This window comes from Athene noctua, chromosome 2 (assembly GCF_965140245.1).
Source record: "Athene noctua chromosome 2, bAthNoc1.hap1.1, whole genome shotgun sequence".
Classification (NCBI taxonomy): domain Eukaryota; kingdom Metazoa; phylum Chordata; class Aves; order Strigiformes; family Strigidae; genus Athene; species Athene noctua.
The window spans coordinates 138,065,979-138,089,731 of record NC_134038.1 but is presented as its reverse complement, the minus strand read 5'-3'; the positions used below and the strand labels follow the sequence as shown (position 1 = coordinate 138,089,731).

The window sequence follows — 23,753 nt, the reverse complement described above, 5'->3', positions numbered from 1 at the left end:
TACAGGGCCAGAGGAGTACTAGGGTCAGTGCCTGAAAGCAGTGGGACCTCATGGCAGGGACAGGGTGACAGCTTTCCATAACGTGTCTGTGAGATTGGCTTGACTGCAACAACGTCATTTACTGAGACATTCAGGCACTGGTGAATTCAACTGGGAAGTGCAGGTCACCCTTATGTGTAGCTCTGAGGCAGAAGATGTATGTAAGAGGAGCCCCCACCTTACATTCAGTTCTCCCATCTAAATCGACAAGAACAGAGTCTAGCAGAAAGGAACCAACAGCTGTACCACTGAGGTAGAAAAGGCAGACTCCGGAGATTAAACAAAGACCCTATAATTCAAGGTACTGAATTCTGGACATGTGCCTTGAATGTATTTTTCTTCCCTATACAAAGAATAAAGGCATCGGTTTCTGTCATCGAGTGTTCCCTTCCCGGGATTACCTGAATGGCTGGAAGCAAGTCATTCGCCTGGGATGAACGGCTCAGTTTCTCCAGTATCAATGCCGACATGGAGGGCAAAGCACCTCACTGAGTCAAGAATCCACTGGGAAGAGAGCGGGGAAGACCTTCACTCCTTGCAGCCCTAACTAAGCCCTGGGGACCATAGGGTGAGTCGGGCAGCTGGGGACCCCGGGCGGCCTCCAGCCCAGGCAAAGCTCGGCTCTGGGATCTCCTCACCCCGCTGCCCGGGGCTTCCTCCAGCCCGGCCTTGACAGCCTCCAGGAGGGAGCCGAGACGGCCCAGCCCCTGGAAGAGTCTGAACCCCGCGGTTCCTCCAAGCGGGCTGGCCACTCTCCCCCGTGTTCGTGTGTGTGTCCCCGCCACGTGGGTCCGTGATCTGTGCTGGTCGCAGGGCAGAGGTGGGGACACGTCGCGGCGGCGGTCCCCGAGCGCAAAGGAGTTAACAGGACTTTCTGTCTCTTCCCGCCCGCGCCTCCTCCACCCTCCTCATTACCTGCACTTTATCACTGCCGGAGCGGCGGCGCGGGGCGGAGAGGCGGAGGGGCCGGCGGGGCTTCCTGCGCCGCCCGGGGCTGCCCGTGGGGGCGGCCAGGGGAAGGTGTGCGAGTGCCTGCCTGCCTCCTGCCTGCTTTCTGCCTGCCTCCTGCCTGCCTGTGGGTGGGAGCGGGGCTGGGGCGACGCGAGGGGAAGGCGGGCGAGCGGGTCTGCGCGCCGCAGCCCGGCAGGGATGCGGCATGGCCGTGGGCTCCGTGAAGATGCCGTCGCCGGGTGAGGGCGCGGAGCTGGCCCGCAGCTGGAGCCCCGGCGGCGGCGGAGCTGCCCACGACCCGCCGCCGGTGCAGCTGCGGCAGAAGCTGCGGGAGCTACCGGCGCTGCTGCGGAGCGGGCTGACGCTGCGGAGGAAGAGCGCTACCGCCGCCGGCCGGGTGAGTACTGAGGCGGCCGCCGGACCGGGGCAGCGCCCCCGCCGCCCGCCCGCCGGGGCCGCCCCCCGCCCTGCCCGCCCTGCCCTTCGGGGGGGGCGGGGGCCGGCCCCGGCGGGCGGGCGGAGGTGCCCGGGGCAGGCGGGGCGGCGCCCCCAGCGCCCCCGCCCGGGCCGCGGAGAGCACCGGGCCGCCTCGGCCGGTGGTGGCCCTCGGCGGGAGGCCGCGGGGCGGGAGGGCTCGGCCAGCTCTGGTCAAAGAAATGAAATATCAGTCTGGGGGAATGCGCGGCCCTGGCCCGACCCCCGGGCTCTTCCCGTGGCTCGTCTCTTCCCTCCTTTTCCCCTCCACGGGGGCATAACTCGCGTGGTCCGGCACATGCCGTCGCCTGACAGGAGATGCTGCGCGGGTGTGTGCGCGGGCGCTTGTGCAAACGCGTGTTGAAGCAGTTGGACTTAAACGTGCCCTGGAGCTTTTGAAGCTGGAGTGCCTTTCTGGGCACACTCGGCCCCCAATCTCTCACGCCTCCCGAGACTGAGGCTGTGGGGTCGGGTGGGCGTCGTGGAAATCCCGAGCCAAATTTCACTGGAGTTCACCCATTCTTGTGGAGGCTGGAGGTACGGCTTCACAGGGCAGCCAGATGCAGCCTGCCACTGCCGCAGGTGCGGACTGCGGTGCTGAGCGACCACTCCTGAAATCTCCCGGTGGTGACTGGAGCCGTATCACCGGGATGGGATTGCCGTCAGGTCACGGCAAACCTTACTTGCAGGCCGAAACTGGACTGCAACCCACCATCTGAGCAGTTGAAGCGCAGGGGTTGGGTTTAGCTGCATGGGGTTGGGTTTGTCTAGGTGCGGGGGAATGAAGCGAGCTGCCGTGGATTTGGTGCTCTGATAAATGCCTGTGCAGGGAGGTGGTGGGGAGAGTCAGCGTGGTGTCTGTTTGTACCCCCATCAACTTTGTAGTACTTTACCCATGTAAATAAATGCTTTCTCTGCATGGGGAAGTTGTTGTGAAATATAGTGGGGTGTGAATTTAAAACGAAACTTCCTGGGTGAATGCTTTGTTCTTAGAAGATAGATATACATGCAAGGAAGATAAATAGGATTAAGGTAGTATATAAATTTACAGCAGAACACTACTTCTGAGTAATATTTTTATTCAGATTCCTGTTCTAGATTAATTTCTTTCCTCGCGTGAGTTTAACAGACTAATAAAGGCTAGTCTGTATGGAGATGCCTAGTGATTTTTTTTGTTCAGGTGATAGTCATCCACATGACAAGTGTCCATATGAACACAGAGCTAAGGGTATTCAGTTAATTTTAAATAGTCAGTCTTGCTCTGCCTTAACAGGATGTTTATGACAAATATCATTCTTCCAATGCAGATGAGACCTTTTCTGAATTGAGTTTAGTTTGTTCTACTTTAAAAGCATACTACCGGAGAAGTGGAGTGAGTGTCAAGTGAGGAGTGAGAAGCAGTGCAGAAACACAGCTGGTGACAGTGTCCTTTTGCAGGCAGGTCTGAAATACTGTTTTAGCACAACACATTAATGATGCGTCAGGGAGACGGCATGCAGAGCAGGCTCAGGATTATCCTCATGGTTATTCCTCACCGCTACTGAAAGAATTTAACAAGTGAGTGGTACAACAGTTACTCTGTAAATATTTGGAGTGGGTGAGTTAACACCCTGGTTAGAAGCCTGAGTAGTTCCGGGGTTGTGCAGCTCCTCAGATGTGTTTGCTGAAGCCTGGTCCCATCTTGCTTCATACAGTCCCAGCTGAGGCTCTGCCTGTCTTTGATGATGTGCTACGTTACGGACCAGCAAACACAACATGACAGATTTAGTGGTGGTGTCATCTGCGGCTTCGCCTCCCAGTACCCTGTGGGTCATCTTGCAGTTTTTCTTCAACAGTCTATCCTGGTAGGAAGAAGGCTGGAGGAAGGATGGTGAGTTTGTAAGGCAGTCTGGAGTCAACCTAGCAGATCTTGGATTGGTGGGCGACACTGCATGGAGATGCTGTATGGCTCCAGAAGGACCTTCTGGCCAGTGGCTTGCTTCTGTGTGGAGAACGGGACTGCTGTGCTCTGCTGCCTCAGAGTTTGCAGACCTTCTCCTGCAGCTGGAATTATTCAGCAACACAGGTGCCTAGTGGGATGTTGCGAGGTGCAGGTAGTGCTAGGAGTCCAGTAGTGATGTTAATGTCACTAGTTTCCTTTGCAAGGAAAGTGGACACCGGGGGTGTGTGGAGGGTCTCTTCCACACGTGCAATTCTCCAGAGAGCCGTATAGCTCTGTTAGCAGAGCCCCTTGTTGATGCCTGTCTGCTCTGGACATGTGCCTTTTCACCCCAGAAATGAAATTTTAGGGGCATGACACTTTTCACCTATTACTATTTAATGTGGAGAATAACTTCAACCCTGAAAATGACAGTATTTGGGAGAGGGCAGGGATATGTTAGAACAATAAAATGCAGCATTTTTGTACTTTCCCTTTTAAAGATTACTCTTAAAAGTCTTACAGTGAGGTTGGAGAAAGGTTGAGTAGCACAAATATGAAACAAAGTTTCCTTTTTTTTCACCTCAACAAAGTATTTCAAGTTAATTCAAAGTTCATTTTTGAAGGGTTTTGTTTGCTTATGAAATCTCTATTCCCTCTATCCCTTTGAAATAAAAAAAATTTAGTCCCATCTTCCTCTCCAGTGACTTTTTCTTTGTGCTTTTTTGTTTGTTCAGATGCCAAGCTGAGTCTTATTTGTCCAGCTGGTTTCATCAGGAATGTTGCTCACTTAGGTGAGCTGTTTTCAAGTAAATGCTGACCAGCTGAAATTCTGGCTTGTTTAATTTCCTAGAAAAATATTACGACCCTTGAGCAGGGGACTGTCTCTGATGGTGACTTGCTGAGGGATCGCCTGCAGTGCAGTTTGCTTCCTCATCAATAAAGCAGGGATAATCTGCATGTATTCATGCTTGGGGACTATGGATTATAAAATATAATGGAAATATTATGGGTGCTATAATTGTTTTAAGGATGTACTTCACTGCATGCTGTTCAAATACTTCCTGTGGTGTGGGGAGGAGGAAAATGTTGCATAGTAGAGGGTAGTACACTCCCCCAAAAAATTTAATACATTTTGCAGACCAGTATGGAATGGAATATATTTTTAAAAATCTCTTTAGGGCTCTCAGTCCTTCGCACTAGACTATCTAAAAATTGTGACCAGAGATGGGGATAATTGAAAATGTAATGTAACTAAACAAGTATTTCCCTCTCAGTTCAGTGAACTCAAAAACTGGAGTACAAGTGGGTATTTTTGGCTTTCTGTGTTGAGATATGTCCAATTTTAATACATGTGAAGAACTTAGAGGTGGAAAACCACCTTGTATAATAGCTGCAGTAGCCATCCTGCTTGCATATTTGTGTGCTGTGGAACCACCAATACACTCTACTGCTTCAGTCACTGAGATAAAACTAACCTCCAGTTCCTTGGCTACAGGAGCCCAATGCTTTTTTTTAAGCTTCTGAAATTTGAGCTGCCTGTCGGCCTTGTCCCTGACAGTGTTTTTTCTTGAATTCGGTCTTAGGGCAGGTGCAGCACAGATGTCCAAGACGGCTCTGGGGGTTAGGCTGCAGTTAGACTGCACAGTGATCTGCAAGGTGTTGGTCCTCTGCTTGATGCTTCTTTGTTTCTGCTGGATAAAACAGGGGAAAATGATCCAATCTTCTGCTGTGGTGGTTCGGTGTGTGTGAGAGCTTGTGCAGAGGCAGAGGAGGGATCTGTTGTGATGGGTCACTGTGCCCTGTGGAACTGTTCCCCTCTGCCATGTGCTTTCTCAAAATCTTTGAACAGTGGGACCCTTCTGTTTCCCAGTTTGCTTCCTTGAAGTATGTGTTAAGTGTACATGTAGTAAGCATGAGTATTTCGGTTATGAACTGTCTATGCTTCTCTTCCTGGTCCTTGCCAAAGATGTCGTCTTCTCCTCCTCTTTCTCATAATTAGTGATGAAATATGGGTCCCTGCCCCCTGGAAGCACAAGGAACATCAGTGACAAGGTCCTGCAGGCACATCAGTGCAGCACTCGCTCCATCATGCCAAAAATCCTTTTCCCCACACTCCACTGGACTCCAGTGGAGCTAATGCTGCTCCCAAGTGCCTCCTGAGAGAGCAGGGAAGTGCTTAGAAGTCAGAGGAGGAAATACCTTGCACACACAGACACGCACATATTTTTAATGACCTCTTCTGCTTTCTAGATTCACATTTACACACAAGCAAAATACTGTTGTTATATGTGAGCATGGATGTTGCTCTTTGTCACAGTAGTGAAGCCAGCAAACCCTTTGGCCATCATGGTGTCAAACCCCATTACTCTGATACTGTGAAAGATCTTGCTGGCCTGTACAACCCTTCACCATGGGACATGCCCTTTGGCTTGTTGGACGTTGAAGAAGTACCACGATTGTTTTATCTTCTGAGACCCCGTAATGACTTTTGTGAGGTTCCTAGAGGTCTTTGGCAAGGCAAATATTCTCAGACTCTTCACCTTAGCTCTGTTTTGAGTGACAACTTTGCTGTATGTGTATGTCAGGGTGTAAACTGGCTGTACGGTAACAGGCTGAAAATAAACTACAGGAGTTTTGGTATGGATGCTAAAAGTTTACATGAGTTCAGGGTGAGACTAGAGAAGTTCATGGAAGAGAAATGTTTTGAACATACATAATCCTCGTCAGGCACAGAAGGTTCCCGAGCTGAAAATAGCTGGAAGGTTGGAGCGTATTAGAGATATGTATCATATTTTCTGGCACTGGCACTTGTCATGCTGTTGGAGACAACTCTTCTTTGGCAGGGGAAAAAAAATCAAATTATATTCAATCTGTTTTAATTAAATGAAGTATCCAAACCTCTCAACCTACATTTTGCTAAACTTTTATTCATCTCTTATAAGAAGCTTTTAGTTGCTTATGTCATTCAAGTTACTCTTCTCTAATCACTTTATCCTGTGACTGGGGAAATCATAGTGTCATAGATGAGGTTTTGACAGGGCATTAGAAATTCCCTGCTGGAAACTCAGGATTTCTAGTCTTTCTCTCCATAGTCACATTATGGTGGTAGTGGATAGTTAACGTTTTCATTGAGCCAAACGTATAGATCTGTCTTGTACTCAGGTAATCTTCCCACCAACGACTGACATTTATGGCAGTCCATATCCTTGTTGGCAGCTCCTCATCTCAGTAGTCTCTGAGTGACCTTGTATTTCATGCTGCTGAATTACACTCTTTTTGTAATATTCCAGTTCTCACAGTCGCCTAATCTTCCTGTACACCATTCTGTTTACATTTGTTTTGCCGATGCCTCAAATTTTGTGCCATCAAAACATTTTATTAGCAACTTTATACCATTTGGCCAGTGTTGTTAATGAAGAGTAAAAATCAGGAGAACAATGGCTCTGTTACCTATGTTTATATATACTATAGAGGCTTTAGTTTTGGAGTTTCTCCCACATTAAAAAGATGTGGTGTTGTAGTGTGTAGATGCTGTACTGGCTGAAATCAGCGCACAAAAATACTGGATTGTCTCCGTGAATCGAAAGTTCTGCTGTCAGAAGTATATCAAAGTAGGCTGGTTGATATTTGTGACATTTTGCTTTAAAGCCTGCCATAGAGGTTCTACTCAGTAACTTAACACCCCCATCACTTTGGCAGTTATTATGTGACTAAAAATAGTCATGGCAAGTAGTCTTGAATCTTTCCTATTGTAATCAAACTTATTATGTATTCCTGCTAAATGTATTTGATTAAGATAATTGTCTTTCACAGTATCCTTTAACTTGTCAGGTCTGTGACTGGTGACACATAAAATGTTGAGTAATGAGAAAAATAGCTTAGCAACACTGACCACGGTAGCTGATGGGGAATTTCAGTCTCTTGTGTTTATTTGCATAATAATTTGTTTCATACTCAGTGTTCAGTGATTTACTAAATTGAGAATACTTCTTAATTAGGCCATGTGTTATGACATCTAAGAAATTATGCCTGCGTTTGATTAACTACAGTTGAATGAAATAGAAAGCAAACCCACTCTTCTGCCCTAGGAAGTAACCTAATAAATTCTGCAGAGTGCAATGTTATTTTTCTCCCTGAGGCTGGGGATTAGTCTGGTTGCCAGGATGATGCCTGCTGCCTGTGGTCTTACGCTGGCCCTGGGTGTGAGGCTGGCAATGCCTGGGCTGACATCTCAGCTGCTTTCCGGCATCCCTGGGAAGGTCTGGGTGCCAATGCATGGGGAAGAGGTGCCATCATGTGGCTCATGCTCATGGAAGTTGCATAAAATTGACATCAACCCCTTGACACTGAAAAAATGCAGCAGCTTCCTCTAAGCTATGGGACAGGTTCTGTTTCCTTTCTTTGCTTTGGCCAGAGCATATCCTGGTAAGTCCCTCTTTGACCTGTGGTCTGCTGCTATAAAACATGGTCTTATCTTTAACCCTTTGCCCACACTGCAAATCATGCTCAAGCTGAAAACGCCTTGAGTCAATTTTGCCCATGCTCGCCTTTAAGCGCTGCCTTTCTTGTGTTAGTAATAACACCTTCAGTTAGGGACTCTGAAACAAAATATCAATCAGCTGTGCATGTTTTTGTAAATCTGGTTGAACAAGGATCTTGCTACTTTCACTTTTGGTTTTGCTCCTGTTTCAAAGGGACATAGCCTGCAGATCCTCAGATGTGATGCTGCCCTGCGTGGCTTGGAAACCTATTGAGGAGATCTGTGTAGGAAATAGGATCAACTCTATTGGCATGAAAAGGAATGTATATATTTGCAAAATCTCTGCTAGTGTTGCATCTTGATTAAAGGCTTGGTTTAAATGTGAGCTGATTGTCCCCTTAATTATATATTTAAAGGGAAATAAAATTAATTTTGTGCAACTGTATACTTTAATTTGCTTGGTTGCAAGCCTGCATTATTGGTTAATTCACGCTAGATTTCCCAGCCGCCAGGATGAATGAACAACACTGCACTGTACGGTTATGACAAACTCTGTTAAGGTTTGTATTCAGCTATTGTTACTCGTATGGCCTCAGTGGTTTGAATTCCATTTGCGCTCTGAGGAAATTGCAAAACAAGCTGTGCATTTTTATGCTGATGAAAATGCTGAAAATAGACTGCGATAGCTTTTTTAAAAGGGGAAAAGAAATAAAAGGTCAGCAGAATATGCTGTTTTTTCAACCTAACTCACAGAAAACCATTGTAATAAAACAGTTTTGTCCTTAATATATAACAATTAAAGTAATACTTCACATAACGGGAAAGGAAGGTGCTTGTTCTTTATACTTATACTATGTAACTATATATACTCTATAACTTGCTTATTCAGTTATAACTGAAGTGCTCCTGTCCACCGGTGGTTTTTGACCTCGCCCCAGGTGGGTGTGGATGATACACCCCAGCGTATGAAGCGATGGGGTTCAGCACACAGACTTTTGGTCCGGCTCTGCGGAACTGCTTAAGGCCCTAGATGGGTCTCTCCAAGTTTCTGTGCCTGATCACTGGGCATCCAGATGCTGTAGGTCTGGTCACACAGTTGCCTCCCTGGGATATGAGCCGTCTTCTCTCAGGCATTTGTATTAATGCTTAGAAAAGGAGCCTTAGCATTGGTTGGTGTTCAGATTGGTGCTTTACGACTGAAAATAAAATGCACCACCTCTTAACTCTAGGCAGAGCAAGAGCACCCTGTTCTTCTGTGGTCTCTCAGGGCTGGCTTAGCTGGGCCATCCATACATTGCTCTGCTCTTTGTGCACAAATTCCTAAACCATTTTTTCCCCAGATCATGTTGCCTTGCAGATCCTCTAGGGTTCTTGTGCAAGGATCCACTTCAGTGGAATATGTTAGGTTGGTTTTTAGTATCTGCTGTATAAACTTTATCCGTGACACCTTCTGATTTAAACATTTTTCATTATATCTGTGCTTTTGGCAAAAGTTTAAGGATAAAAATGAAGTCATCGGCGCTCTAAAGTTAAAAGACGTGGAAGCAGGATCTGAATATTTTCAAGTTCCAGGTATAAAAGGCAGCAGCTATTCATAATTGTCACTAGCTCTTTTATCTCAGTTAACTTATGGTTTGGCTTGGGTTAGTCTGACCTTGTAAAATGATCTACTTATGGCTGTTGTACTAAGCTAGGGTCAACTATTAATATTTAAATCCTACAGTATACAGTTTTCTCTGATGAATTCCTTTTTCACAATGTATTTTCCTGGAGAGGATACAGCAGGCTAACTGATTAAAAGTCAATATACTTTTTATAGTGCAAAAAGAAAATATTCTGCTGATTGAGGGAGAAAAAATGCTTCACTATATAAATACCCGTAGAGCTGTATTCATAGCATCAGTAAGGATTTTTTGCCTTTTAGAACTGAATTAACCCATTAGAGCTTAAAATGCTACATGATTTCTAGTTTGCCTTTCTTAAAAGATTGATTGTGAGGAATGCAACTTTCTTTTTTTCCTTGATTTGGCAGGCCTGCCTTTCTTTTCTCGCTTCTTGAACCTTACACCTAAGTCTTTATATGCCTAAGACACACACATGGGATAGATGAGCTAGAGCAGTAAGGAAAGAAATAGTTCAGAGCCTCTCCAGCAGTTTTGTTGCTTAATTATGGAGTAGGTTTTGTTTGTGTGTGCTTTGTGATCCACTGGTAGCTTCTCCTGCAGCTGACCCTTCTAAGAATCTCTGCAGGTCATGTGTCAGCATCATCACTGGGACTGTGGAACAAGCAGCACCAAGAGAGGGGCAGTGGCTGCTTGCAATGATACCACTGATGAAAGAAATGTATGTCAAACCATGCCCTTCATGATGCAGTAGATGGGGTTCAGTCTGCAGGTCAGTACTGAGGAGCAGTGAACTAGAAGATATGCTGCATTTTGGATTAAAAAACCCTGACAGAAGATCGAGATCCAGACCACTCATGAGCATCAAGAATTTATGATGTGCTTGGGGGAGGGGAAAAGAGGGAGGGAGACCAGGTGTTTGGGTTTTGTTTATTTATTTTTTTTAAATAATAAGCATTTAATTGTGGTTTTCTGGCCAAGTTCTGGCTGAGAGAATTAGACCCAGTGATCCTAAAACACTTTGTAATTTCAGATGGATGTGGTAATCATTTGCTGTCATAGACTGCTACTGCACTGTTAAGCAGATGCTCCATTTCATCCCATAGGTGAATGCACTTCAGCGATGCATAAATTGATTTTTAAAATATGGAAAGAAGGGGAGAAAAACAATGCACATGCATGGTTAGCTCTGAAAGTCGCAAAGCTGTTGTTTACTGGATGGCTGAAGGAGCGAGCTAAAAGAATCCTTTAGATCCGGTCTGGGTCCCAGCTCGTGTACAATCCATTGCTTTGTTGCAGTTTGTCATTTCTGCAGTGCCTGAAGCCTCTTGGCAGCAAAAGCAAATCTGGGGGTGTGGGCTGTGAGTCTGCTGCTGAATCTGTGTTGTAGGATGAACTGAGATTTGTGGTGTTTGTTAAGGAAGGCCAAACTCATGGGAGATGCAAGTCCTAAAGGAACCAAAGCAGAATCTAGCAGTTAGCTGCCAAAGAAGAAAGGTGAGGATGCAGCGTATCCCAAGCTTAAGTGTGTTTTGGTTTAAGAAGGATAAACTGTAATATCTATGCATGATAGCACTGATTTGTGCATGGGAATTCTTTAAAGTAGTCTTTCTCAGCATTTTGTTGGAAAAAATCAGTTAAGAAACAAAGTATAATAATCCTACTAGATTTAATTGTTATAAACACTTTTGAAAACTCAACCAGAATTCGACTTCTGTTCACAAAATGGCATAATCATGTCCAAAAATGGAACTTTGGTACTTTAAAACCTTATACCATGCTTACCATCTTAAAGCTGTACTCTGTCAGCTTGAAGAGTGTTTACAAATGATTAAAAGACCTGTTCTCTTTATTCCTCAGTATCCACATGTATGAAAGAGATTGATAAAACTGGTCAGCGTGTTAGAGCATAGTCATTCATAAATAGTGTCTTTGTAATTGTCTTTGACAGCAAGTGCTGGAACAAAATACATAAAATGCAAAAGAATAATAATGCTAGTTAAATGAATACCTCTTTATTTACATTTTTTTTATTGTGTTGAAGGATACAAAGAGGAACTTTCAGCAGATATTTAATTTCTTGTTTTATCTCATTAAACAGACAGTCCCAAAACAAACGAGTTTCAGATTAGTTTTACCAAAGCTATTTATCTAATTATGGCTTTCACTGCACTTGAATGAATGGCTGCAAATCAATAGGTCTCTTAGGTTGCCAGGATGTGCGTTAAAACTGGTGAGTCTCCAAGCTGAATAGCAGGAGTGATGTCTCTTGTTTTTTTTTTCCATCGAGATGTCTGTTCTCAGTTCATATAGTGTATGCATAATCTGAGAATTTATCTGAAGCCCTCATTAAAAAGTTCTATTTTTGAGTTGGTCATTTGCAATTCAGTGTGGCAGTAAATATTTACATTATACTGGTAGAGATTTTGCTAAAAAAACCCCCAAATCAATTATTTCAGAGGAAGCTAGTATAGATAAAAAAAATCTTGTAGTGGGTGAAGATAATGGCTCATCTAGTCCTGTATCCATAAGTTTTTAGATTAATATAAGAGATAACAGTTTTAGCCACAAATGTAAAGTTTCTTGTGTTTTCAAGAGAGTGTGTGGACAAATGTTGTATAGTCTGCCTTCCACACTGGCTTTTTCCAGATAACCAGCCGTACTTACACTCTGATGCTTGGGGATTGTTACCATTAACCATTCTAGTTACAGCTTTTCATGTTATGTGTATACAAATCCAGCCTTTTAATGAATCTGGCTAGTATTTTGGCCTCAGACTCATCTTGGAACTTGCATTTACAGATCTTCTGTGTGGGGTTTGGTGGTAATGACTTTCCAGGGAAGGAAATACACTTTTTAAAAAATATTTTGTTAATGAAAGCATTTCTATTTGATCAGTTTTTAATATCCCACCTTTAATTTCAGTGACTATCTGTTGTTCCTATGAAGCAGGACACTTCCAACTTCTGTACAGTTAATTTTTATATATACGTTTTACAGTTGTTTTTTAAAGCAAGCAATCCCAGTCTCTCTAGATGACTCTTTCCATGCTGTAATCATTTTTGTTACCTTGTTTTGAACTCTGTCTCATTCTGCAATGTCCCTTTGAACTTGTGATGGCTTGTGCTGAATGTAATATTCTAGATGAGACTGTACCACTGATTAATATAAATCATGCAATTTCCTCCCTCTCTCCATCATGTAGGCTTTTCATCCTAACAATCTGCTATCTTTTTAGAGTTCCTGCTGGCACAGATTAGTTCTTCACTGAAATGTCTTCGCAGCCATTCAGGTTGCTTTCCTTAAGCTGATATAGTTAATTTAAAACCATATAAGTTGTCAGCATTTTTTTCCTTCTGTGGGCATTCCTTTGCGTTTTATGTGGGTAAACATAATTTAACATGAGTTGTCCACTCACCTGCCTTAACTAGGTCAATCTGAAGTTGTCTGTAGACTTCCAATTGTGACTAACCAAAATCATATAAGCAATATTTGCTTATCTTGATGCTGACATCACAAGTATGTTTTGTTATACAGTGTTCAGCCTAGGATGTAACATTGGGACATCTTTGTATTTTCCTTTTCTTAATGAAAACAGCCTGTTTAATCCTGTTCTTGTCCTTCATTACTTCACAATTGCTTGATCAACTAAAATATTTTGTCTTCCCAGGAAAGACTGCTTTAGCTTCTTTTGAGGACTTCTCTGTGTTAGGGTGAGTCTATACTATCTCTGTTGAAGTTGGAGGTACAACTGTAGAGTGTTACTGTGTAGATGGTCTCTGAACATACAAGAAAATCAGCTAATATTATGTCAGTCTTGACCTTGTTACAACATACTATGTCAAAGGCTTTCCTGTTCTTCTAAGGAATGTAAGAATATTTATGACTTGTGAAGCTCCTGTTTGGTGGGTGGACAACAGTCTGGAAGGCTCTACACAGACTAGTAACCAGCAACTTTGTCAAATAATATCTGAGCTGGGCTCTGCAAGAGTCTCTCTTGGTTCTGCTACTATCAGTCCTTTCTTTAAAAACTGTGGAGAATATGCTGTTAAAAGTAGCTACCTTTCCAATACATCAGAGAAGAAAGAGGGGAATAGTGTGTTTTGTTCTCTCTTTAAAAAAAAAAAAATTCTGCTTAGACTTTATGGCAAAATTGATATTAAGAACAAAACTATCTAACAGGGAAATCACTGAAGATTTTTGAAGAATGTCATGTTATAGACAGCTGTTCTCTGATATTGTAACACTCTCTCTTAAAAACAGACACAAAATGTCCCTGTAGTGGACTTTTGCATTTAAGCACAAAGTATAGCTAACAGAGGAACACTGCTATTAAATCAAAGTAGGAGAAATGATGACAGGGTGGTGGGAGTGGATAAGGAAACATTTCATTCTTTCATTCTGAAAATAAAAATAATTCCAAAGAAGCTATCCAGAGACAACAATAATTTATTTTTATAAACCTGAGTTAAAAACTGTTCCCTGTCACTGAAGAGCTAATGGCAAATTTTGTGAGACTTCCAAAACTGGAAACCTGATTTTTTTTTTTTTTTTTTTTAAATTTGAGCTAAGCAAGAAAACAAACTGTATCTTCATTCCTTGCTTTAGCAGTTCTTGGTGTTATCTGACTTCTAGAAACAAAGCTATATACTGAGGGTCTGTGAGTCATCTTCTTTTCAGCCTGAGCCAACTCCAGTTTCAGTGTATGTATGCTTGTTTCTTTATACTGTGACTTTTTCCCTCCTAAGTTAGTCATTGTTATCTCTTGGCACAAGTGGAGAAGTTAAAAACGTCAACAAGCATGAGGCACGCTAAAAACATGCAAACAAACCTCCCATGTAATCTTCCAAACCCCAGAGCATTCCCTTTCCCATTACTTTGTTGTTCATGAACCCATCTGATCTTTTGATTGTACCCTGGTGGAGGGAGCAGGGAGGTGAATTCCAAGGCAAGTGTTTACAGACCAGGAATGGTGTCCTGGAGGCCCTTTCTGGTTAACTTCTGCTGGTGTGTCCAGTGCCCACAACAGACGTTTTGGCAATGCATAGAGAAAAGGCAACAAGTAGATTAGAGGTGGAAAAAACCTTTTGTTAATCTTTTTGCAAGCTTTGCTTTTTTGAAGTCTCTATGTGTCTATCCACATACCAAGAAGGTGCTGAAACTGTTTAATTTGGCTACGGTTACTTTTGGCACTTGAGAGGTGACCGTATATATAGGTTATCCCCTAGGCTTAGACTGGTTTAGGTGAAATTGGTGAAGCCTGTGTGGTTTGTGATGGTGGTTCCACTGAGACAAGGACTGGTTTGAAGTAATCTCTAAAAAGCTGGTGTGGGAAAGGATGGTGCAGTGAGCGTATTGATCGTGGTAAGAATCAACTGGTTCTTGAAGACAGTGTATCTCAAAATGAAGGTCTCTTACAGTAAGTGATGATTTGCCATCAATCTGCTCTAGTGCTCTAGTACCAACAGCTCAGGCGTTCTTGCTGCAGAATGAGCTATCGAGCTGGACAGGCTTTTGAGATTGTCACAGCAGAGGGGCTGGAAAAGTCTGAACAGGTTTTACTTGCTTTGGTAGGGCATCCAGGCTGGCCCAGGTTTCCCTGGTGAATTGATGAGGGCAGACTGAATGTCACAGCAGACATTAGGATGTCACTGGCATCTTAGTTTTCGTTAGTGTTTATAGAAATAGAAGTAGAGCATCTCTGCTATTCTCTCACATATCAGTCAATGTGGTGGGGAATACTGCAGTATATTAATCTTTTGGATCATTTTGCTTCCCTGTTTTCAGTCTAAATTCTCTAACAAATTATCATCTTCCATGGGCATATTGCTTGAACCAACTTTTAAAGACAGCAGTTCCCCATCTCTCCCCCCTCTCCTCTCTCTCTCCCACCTCCTGCTTTGCGTAGGTCAGAAAACATTTGTTGACTTAAGATGATATTTAGTAGTGACTTTTAAATCTGGGTGGGCTGGTAACCAGGATACAGTGGGCAAGTGGAAGGAGGATAACAGCATATTGGAGTGATCCATGTTGCAAGCATTGGCTATGATGCAGAGTATTAAAGAGGAAGAAGTTAATTTTCTTTTCCCCTAGACCTGAAAAAATGTGGTCAGTCTTTACCTCTGGCCCTTTTATTTCCATGGGACAAAGCACCCCTTCAAGGATCTTGGGGTGAAGGCTCAATCTGGTGAATCAGAAGAGGGTGGCTCAGTTCTGTGTTGCTGCTTTATTTTACATGGATACGTAAAGGAGGATCCTGGGAGAGCCCTGGTCAGTGGTGTGTGTGTGGTAGAGCAAGGAGGATGCAGCTCCAAGTAGCACAGGGAACGTGTGAGCTGCTGCTTAGTCTGGTGGTCAGAAACTCCTCAAATGTCCTTTTTCCTAGCACTGGCTGCCAGGCCTGATTGTCTTCAGGTGGTGGAAACGTGACCCTGTAGAAAGGCAGTGATGTGTGAGTCCTTTCCTCTGATTGTACTACAGCACCAGCAGACTGTTCTGCTGGCTCTTTGAGGTTGCTTTGCTCAGGATACGCTCAACTATACTCTGGCTGTGAGTAATGCAGAGGCTATTCTACTTTTCTTTTATATGCCCCGGTTCACACAACTGATAAGAGTCCTTATGTTCACATTGTGTTCTTCAGCTTCTCTCTTACATGTTCTAATGAGTATTTATTTAAAAATAGTTATAGTGCCACCACTGCTGTCTTCGGTGAGGGATGAGGTACTCTTCTGGGTTGTTCTTTCATATTCTGAAGGCGCAGGATGTGGTTACTGCCTCATGTATGTTTTGAAATGGCCTTAAAAAGGTCATCCACAACTTTCAAGCCAAAAGACTTCTGTTTTAAAACAAAAGCTTATAATCAGTTGAGCAGGGAGGCTGATTAATAGAGTTTCACTGGACTGTGCCAACTACAGTTAAACCCTTATCATGATCTTCTGATAGGTATTTTCTAGACTATCCCCATATCTGGTAGACGTCTGGCCTGTTCCATAGTGAGATAAGTAAACCCCAAACAGTTGCTCTGGACGAGTAATCTGCCTTATAGCACCTGATGTACAGAGATCTTGTTGAAATCGTAGAGAATTCAGTCTCTGTCAAGAGACGTCTTACACAGGCATGTATGTTCAACTTCATAACATACAATTCACCTCAGATCCCTGCAGTGCTGTAATACTATGGACTTCTTTTTTCCACTGCGCACATTTTTCATGCTAATTTAGACTCTGGCATTCTTTTTTTTTTTTTTTGCATATGCCTTTGAATATGGGAATAAGATTGACTAGGATATAGACATCATATGGTGGGACTTCTGTTGGGATGCAAAACTAGATAATAGTTGCAAATGCAATTAAAGGTTAATTAATTCAGATAATTTGATCAGATGTAAAAATAGAAAAATCTTCCAATCTTTTGACTTTCAAATGGTGAGGGGTTTTTTTCTGTTTAAAGAATAGTACCTTTCTTGTAAAGGAAAAAAAATGGTGCCTTTTTAATTGTTTAAAGTCCTCCTAATGCTTATAAGGAATGAAACAAAGGAATAGGAACTTCATGTTTTAAATACCAGGTCTGGTTTTGCTGGAGGGTTTTTTTCTAAGGGCTGGGAAATTACCAGAATTAATGACCTCCTGTGGGACAAGAGACTGATGTGGGACAAATTGAAGGAAGATTTATTTATTTCTTCATTTAGTTAGTGAGGCTGCTTAAAATTGTTTTTCCATATATACTTTCTCCACAGAAGGTTTAGTGCAACACAGTTCAATACTTCATTTTTTCTATGATTTTGAGTGGGGTATCATCACAGAGGGTAATAATCTCACAAGAGTAGCTTGTCAAATTTTGTGGCTTTTTTCTTAAACTGAGTTTGGTTGAACATCTGTATTCTAAGCCTGAGGAGAGGGGCAGGGATCACCTGTGCATGCCTTGTCTTATCTCGCCTATGCTGTCTTGAAAATAAATGATGAATGCAGAGAACCCTCATAAGGATCAGTTCGATTCATGACATTTTCAAATGTCTCTTGTTGGGGCAAGGTTCTACCCTTCAAAACTGTAGATCAAAATGAGAAAACTCCCTAGTACCAGCTGGAAAATCTCAAGAGATAAAGAAACATCCAGCCCTCACAGTGGGATCAAGCTTCCACCGCAGTAGGAAGAAAGATGTGTAGACTTAGAGTGAGTAAATTTACAGCACGTAAATTCAGAGCAATGCAGCATAGACATAATGTGACATATCCATGGGCCTTAGCAATATCAAATGTGTGCAAACAATTGTTATATGAATAAAGAATGAAAATATATATCAGAAGAAAGGTGAGTAATTAAAATTAAGGGTAAAGAATATCAGTAAGGAAATCAGCCTCTTTATGGTGGAAGTCTTGCCTAACTTCAAAGACTGTGTTCTTTTCTTGAACCTATGTTCATGAAGGAGTTTACTATCTAAAGATGCCTGAATTGTTTCTGTGACCTTATGGGGGTGCTGGGCACATCTTTTGCTTTCTTAAGAGCATCATCTGCATATGTCATTTATATCATTTGGTTATGATCTTATCGTACTAAGTATCTTGTATCTGTTAGGTGCTTGGCACTAGAGCTGGTTTTCCATGTCTAAAAATTTACAAGACTCATCTGTGTCTTGCATCTATGGTACTTTCTGATTCTGTAACTTCACAGTTTAGGGAACGTTAAATTTACCTAAGCTGCTTTTAGTGTTTGTTTGTACACGCTAAACTCCTGTTCATGTACTAATCCTATTCCATATCTAATGGTTACTGCACACCACTTCCCATGTTACTCTGTGTGCTAAGTAATCAGGATTGAATGATAGGCGTGCAGTGGTTTCTGGCAAACCAGCAGAGACTTTTGAACTGCCTTGTTTTGCAAGCCCCTCCCCATCTCGGAGATGACAAATCTTCCCCTGGAGATGGAGTGCACTTGAGTTTTCATTTGTTCCTGCTTCAACAGCTAGACCAAAGGTTTTCAAGCACAAAAAATAAGTTGTCAGGGTTAGTGTGATCTTATTCTGCAGACTGTTTGAAGGTGCTGGCAGCAGAGCTCCAAGTAGTGCTGGGGCTCTGCCTAAAGCAGGTGAGGTGTCTCCAGATCTGCTTGGCCAAGGAATTGCTTGTGTCATCCAAGGGAACAATTTTTTTCTTTTTGCTGTACATTTTTAAGCTCTCTGTACAGCGAGGCCTTGACTGCTTCCTGAAACTAAAATAGTTAAACTTTAATAGTTTTTTCTACAAAAAAGTAAATTACAGCTGTTCTGCTGGAAGTGGTTAAGAACTCCCACTATCCAGTCCATAGTAGGCTGGCACCGGCTTGTGCCAAGAGCTACTGTCAGTGAAATTAATATTGTTCCCAAGAGGTCACATAACGGTGTGCTGCCAATACAAACAACGGCACTGCAGATTCTCAAACTGTTAAGGCTGTAACGCAAGCTTCTTTAACCAGAGCTTGTTTGCCCAGCTTGGAGGCTGCTCCTGCTCTCTGAAAACCTCAGAGGCAAGAAAAGCATAAGTCAGCAGTTTTATTTATGATTTGTTGTGTTTTAAATGTCCTATAGGGATTTGAACTCAGAAGGGGGCTACCCTGGCTACGTGGCAGAGAGCTGGGGTGCTTCCAGCCCTTAGCTGGAAGCTGATCTTTACCGATTGGTCTCAAAGTGCTTTGCAGAGCAGAATGGTTGGTCATGGTTGTTCCCATTGCATGGGAAGGGAAATGACTTGATGAAGGCTGCAACCACACCGGCTTCAGAAGTGAAACTGAGGTACAGTGCTTTGTCCAGTAGGTCAGTTGGTCTCTGCAAAATCAGAAACTCAGTTTTTCAGAAACAAAGAGTAAAGAATTTCAATGTCTTGTACCTGAAAGGAATAACTGTGCTCTACTCCTAGGAATAAGATTTAGGAAACTACCAGGTGACCTACCTTTTGTGCAGGCAGTGGTAAAAGTGGAGCTTTTACCCTAAAAGGGGTATTCATTTATACCCCTAAAAGGGACATTAAAGAACAGGGACATTAAAAACATCCCTTTGCACACTTGTAAAGCAATTCATGGACTATTTGTGTGCAACTCGAGGGAAAAAAAAAAAAAGATTGCCAGAAATATAGGCATTTTTCAAAGAATAAACTAAACTCATGCAATTTACTACAAGGTATTTTCATAAATCATAATCAAAGCACTGAATTTTAACTTTGTCTTTTTGTACTTGAAACATTAAACATACTGTAGTTATTGAAATCTGTAAAACTGGTTCTTTATGTGCAAATTGCTTCTGAATAAATTAAGATTTTAATGGATTTTTAAAATTCAATAATATATGCACTTTGTATTGACTTTTTTTGCTATTTATCGTCAGCATAGTTCACAGCTGATTTGCTGAATATTTGCTAATATTTGAAGTTTTGTTCGTGCATCTGTGTTCACTGAAATAGCTGCAACAATTATGGATATTTTTTTCCCTTCTGCTACTTGTTACAATTGTTGGGGCAGAGGCGAGCATCTTTGCAGCAGGGTCGTGGGGGAAGTTCACAAGAAGGCTCCTGAGCCTGTACTGGGCAAAATCAAGTCTCTAACCATGCTGCTTCTGCCTGCCACCAGGGAGGGAGCACTTAAACTTACATCTACATGATGGGTGGTTAGTAGTGACAGGTGAGGTGAATCACTTGTTGAATTGATTGTCTGCTTTAAAATTTTTATTATATTTAATCTCTGACAAATGTGGGGTGCTGAAGGCTGAGTTCTGGCGCCAGTATTACCTGCAGTAATGTTGATGGCAGAGGTACATAGGCTCCCCAGCAGCTGAGACCTGGCACATTGGGTAATGTGATGGGGATAACTTTGGTGAATGGCTAACATGAAAATATGTGATTTTAAGAGCCTTTTTTAAACGTGGGGTGCACCTAGAAAAGTGTTTCTCATTGCTCTACAGCTCCACAGACTTCCCCTTCCATGCCTGATGCACCTGGTTGGAGGAGCAGAATTAAGTTGTGTCTGGAAGTGATGGCGCCGGAGAGAATTACAGAGTAATCTGGGTTCAAAGGGACCTCCCAGAGGTTGTCCGATCCAGCCACTGGTGTGAGCAGGGCTAATTTCAAAGCCAGAGCAGTTGTGCGGGGCCTTGTCTGGTCAAGTTATGAAAACTCCTTGAAGGAGATTGCACAGCCTGGGCATTAGTTCTTGTGTTTGACACACAATTTCCTCATGAAATTTCTTTATACGAATGCATGCTTCGGAGTCAGGCTACCTGGTTTGCAGTATATCTTTGCCAAGTTGATGTGTGTCGTGGTTTGAGCTCAGAGGGCAACTGAGCACCATGCAGCTGCTCACTCCCTGCTTTCCCCCCAGCACTGAGAAGGGGAAAATAAAGCAAAGATGCTGCTCGCCTCCCCCTTCCCCCCTCAGCACTGGGAAGAAGGGAATAAAGCAAAAAGCCCAGGAAACTGAAGTAAGGACAGGGCAGGATCATCTCACCCATTAAGGCACAGGCAAAAAGCAGACTTGTTAGGGGAAGAAAAAAAGAACATAAATTTAATACAGACTCTAACAACAACAACACTTAACAGACAGAGTAGCATTAGGAGAGACAGTGTGAGAAGCATTACCACATCTTGAAAACACCTTCCCCCAGCCCTCCCTTCTTCCTGGGCCCAGCTTTTCTCCGGATATCTCTACCTCCTTTCCCTCAGCAGCGCAGGGATGAGGGAATGGAGGGTGCAGTCAGTTCTGCAGCTTCTTCCACCTCGGCAGGGGAACTTCTGGCATTCCTGCCCTGTTCCAGCGCAGTCCCCCTCTCACAGGAGACCGTCCTCCACAAACCAGCTCCAACATGAATCCCTGCCACGGGCGTGTGGGCCACCCCTGCGTGTTGCATCATCCCAGCGCCAAACTACAACAGTGGGGGCTTCTTCCCATGGGCTCCCGGCCTCCTTCGGGCATAGTCACCTGCTCTTGTTTGGGGCCCCCCACAGGTCCCACATTGGTATCTGCTCCACTGTGGACACCCATGGGTGGTGGTGGTGGGGTGGCCCTCTGCCATATCACCACGGGGTACAGGGGAGTCTCTGCTCTGGCACATCTCCCCTCCGCCTTCTCCTTTCTTCCACTGGCCTCAGTGTTCTCATAGATGTCATCCTCACAACTCTCACACTTCCTCCCAGGTTCCCCTTCTTAAATACATTATCGCAGAGGTGCAGCGAATTGGCCCGGCCTCAGTGCAAAGGTGGGTCTGACTTGGAGCCGGGGGAGCTCCAAGAAGCTTCTTACAGGGGGGCTGCTGCTGTAGCTCCCTCCCCTGCTAACAACCCCCCCCCCCGCCACTCATTCTAACCATGACAATGTGCCATCCTGATTTCTTTTTTTTTATTTGAAAATGTGTTGTGAGAAGGTATTTTGCTGGCAACACAAGAAATGTGCCAACAGAGGTACTTTGTAAAGCTTTTAAGATATGCAGATAATTCACATATGCAGACAATTCTTTTTTCACTGTTTTGTTGATGTCTTTAGACCTATCAAAAAAGAAATGGTAACCTGTCACTGGGAACATTTTTTTAATTATAGTGTGAAATATCCAGTGCGCATTCTTTTGAAAGCTCCAAATAATGTATTATTAAATTATAACTTCCACCATTAGAAATATTAATTATTGCATAAAATTTTAATGAGCACTAAAAAAACCCACCCACCTGCTCTTGCGTGCTACCCTCCAGATCAAAACCAAACCAGATCCTGATGGCCAGGAACATGATGGTAGATTACAAAGACAGTCTATTGTTTAAAGAGAAATAAATGCATCAATATTGCTAAATTTTTACAGTGACAGTCTGTAGAGTGCCTGTTTTGTACTGAAAAAAAGGGAGGATGCTGCTTTCCTGTGAAATGTTGCTGACATCCAGGAAGAGTGAAATGTACTGGGAAGCTTTTAAGGTAGCATTAGGAAAAGTGTGGCTGAAAAGGCAAACTAGAGTACAAACACTGCAATACAGTTAGGTTAATGAAAGAACACGAATAGAAATTAAGTGTACTCTGTATATTTTAATGTTATATAAAGCATGATAAAAGCAGTAAAATTCTATTATTCTTCTTTTCATATTTAATGAATTCTCATTGCAAACACTGTACTAGCATGTGAGTTGAAAGTATCCATGTTTTTTTAAGAAAGAGAAGAGAAAACTTGTTTAAGATCTGTTTCTATATTGTAAACTATGGCTGTAGCCCATGCAGTCTACAGTTGATCTATGGAGTTAAATGAGATGGGATTTCTGTTTTACTTAAACTAATGCACTTAGGTGAACATGAAGGTGGGAGGTAAAGTGCCCCATTACTGACAGCTTTGAATTTTGTCTTGTCATTTTTTGTAGGCACAGTTAACTTCCTTTTTATGTTGACAGAGCATAGATGCTGAGAATTTATTAGGCGTGTTTTGTGCCATCATTCCTTGGATAGTTTGAATTCAGCACAAACAAGTGCTTCCGCTGAGCACAGCTGTCCCTTCCTGCCTCCCTCCATGTCCCACTGCTTTGGCCTGTGCCCCTGCTGCCTGCCTTGGTAGAGATCGTGTTTGTTTGGCTCCCCAGTGACCTGGTGGAGGGAAATAATCTGGGTTAAAATGAACTGTTATTTAACAAGCCACTTCAAAGATATCGGTCCTTCAGTTTGGATCAGGACATGGCTTCATAAATGCGTATGGAGGTACAAAGCAGAAGAGTGCTGGGGATGGGAAGGTTGAAGCAGGTGGTGGAGGGAGAACATGACCAGCTTGTCAGCAGCCTTGGTTTATGGTCCTTTAATCTGGTCATGGAAGTGCATCATTAGAAGGAGAGTGGCCGCCTCCTTTTTTTAAAGAACATAAAGTTTCTCTAACTCAGGTATCCCCCTCTGCCAGTTCACCACTTCTCCCTTTCTCTCAAACTGAGTTGGCTTCCATGTCAGGATGCCGCAACTTTATTTGAAGCACAGGTTATGGACAGAGGAGGTTTGGACCAGTGTTGGTACCTTCCTGAAACTGGATTTACCCAGGGCTTTTCTCCCATAGTAGGACAGTGGAAGACAGAGAAGAGCATCCAGGCAGTCCTGCTGTATTGTCTCCTGTGATATTCTTTTCTACTTTTAACTTCTTTTGGGTAAAGAAATGGGCATTGCAATAAAAATTTGCTCTTGTGCACTAAATTACACTCCTTGCTAGACTATGGAGACTTTAAAAGTGGATGGCTTGTGCCAGATTAACTAAAAAAGAGTTTTGTTTTAAGCATAAACCAATTCAGCCATATTTAAT

At 43.2% G+C, this 23,753-nt stretch overlaps 1 protein-coding gene and 1 long non-coding RNA gene across 4 annotated transcripts in view; one reads left to right on the top strand and one right to left on the bottom strand.

Annotated features, from left to right (window-relative positions):
• Positions 1 to 1,026: 1,026 nt before the first annotated feature.
• The window catches only part of RAPGEF5 (Rap guanine nucleotide exchange factor 5), a 163,744-nt gene continuing 141,017 nt past the window's right edge, over positions 1,027 to 23,753 (top strand). For all 3 annotated transcript variants that reach the window (XM_074900403.1, XM_074900404.1, XM_074900402.1), the window contains exon 1: positions 1,027 to 1,387. In XM_074900403.1, the coding sequence (XP_074756504.1) occupies positions 1,196 to 1,387 (192 nt within the window). In that variant the 5' untranslated portion in view covers positions 1,027 to 1,195. The remainder of the gene's footprint in view (positions 1,388 to 23,753) is intronic.
• The window catches only part of LOC141958006 (uncharacterized), a 62,665-nt gene continuing 59,940 nt past the window's right edge, over positions 21,029 to 23,753 (bottom strand). The window contains exon 4 of the long non-coding RNA XR_012633221.1: positions 21,029 to 21,987. This is a non-coding gene — a long non-coding RNA (uncharacterized LOC141958006). The remainder of the gene's footprint in view (positions 21,988 to 23,753) is intronic.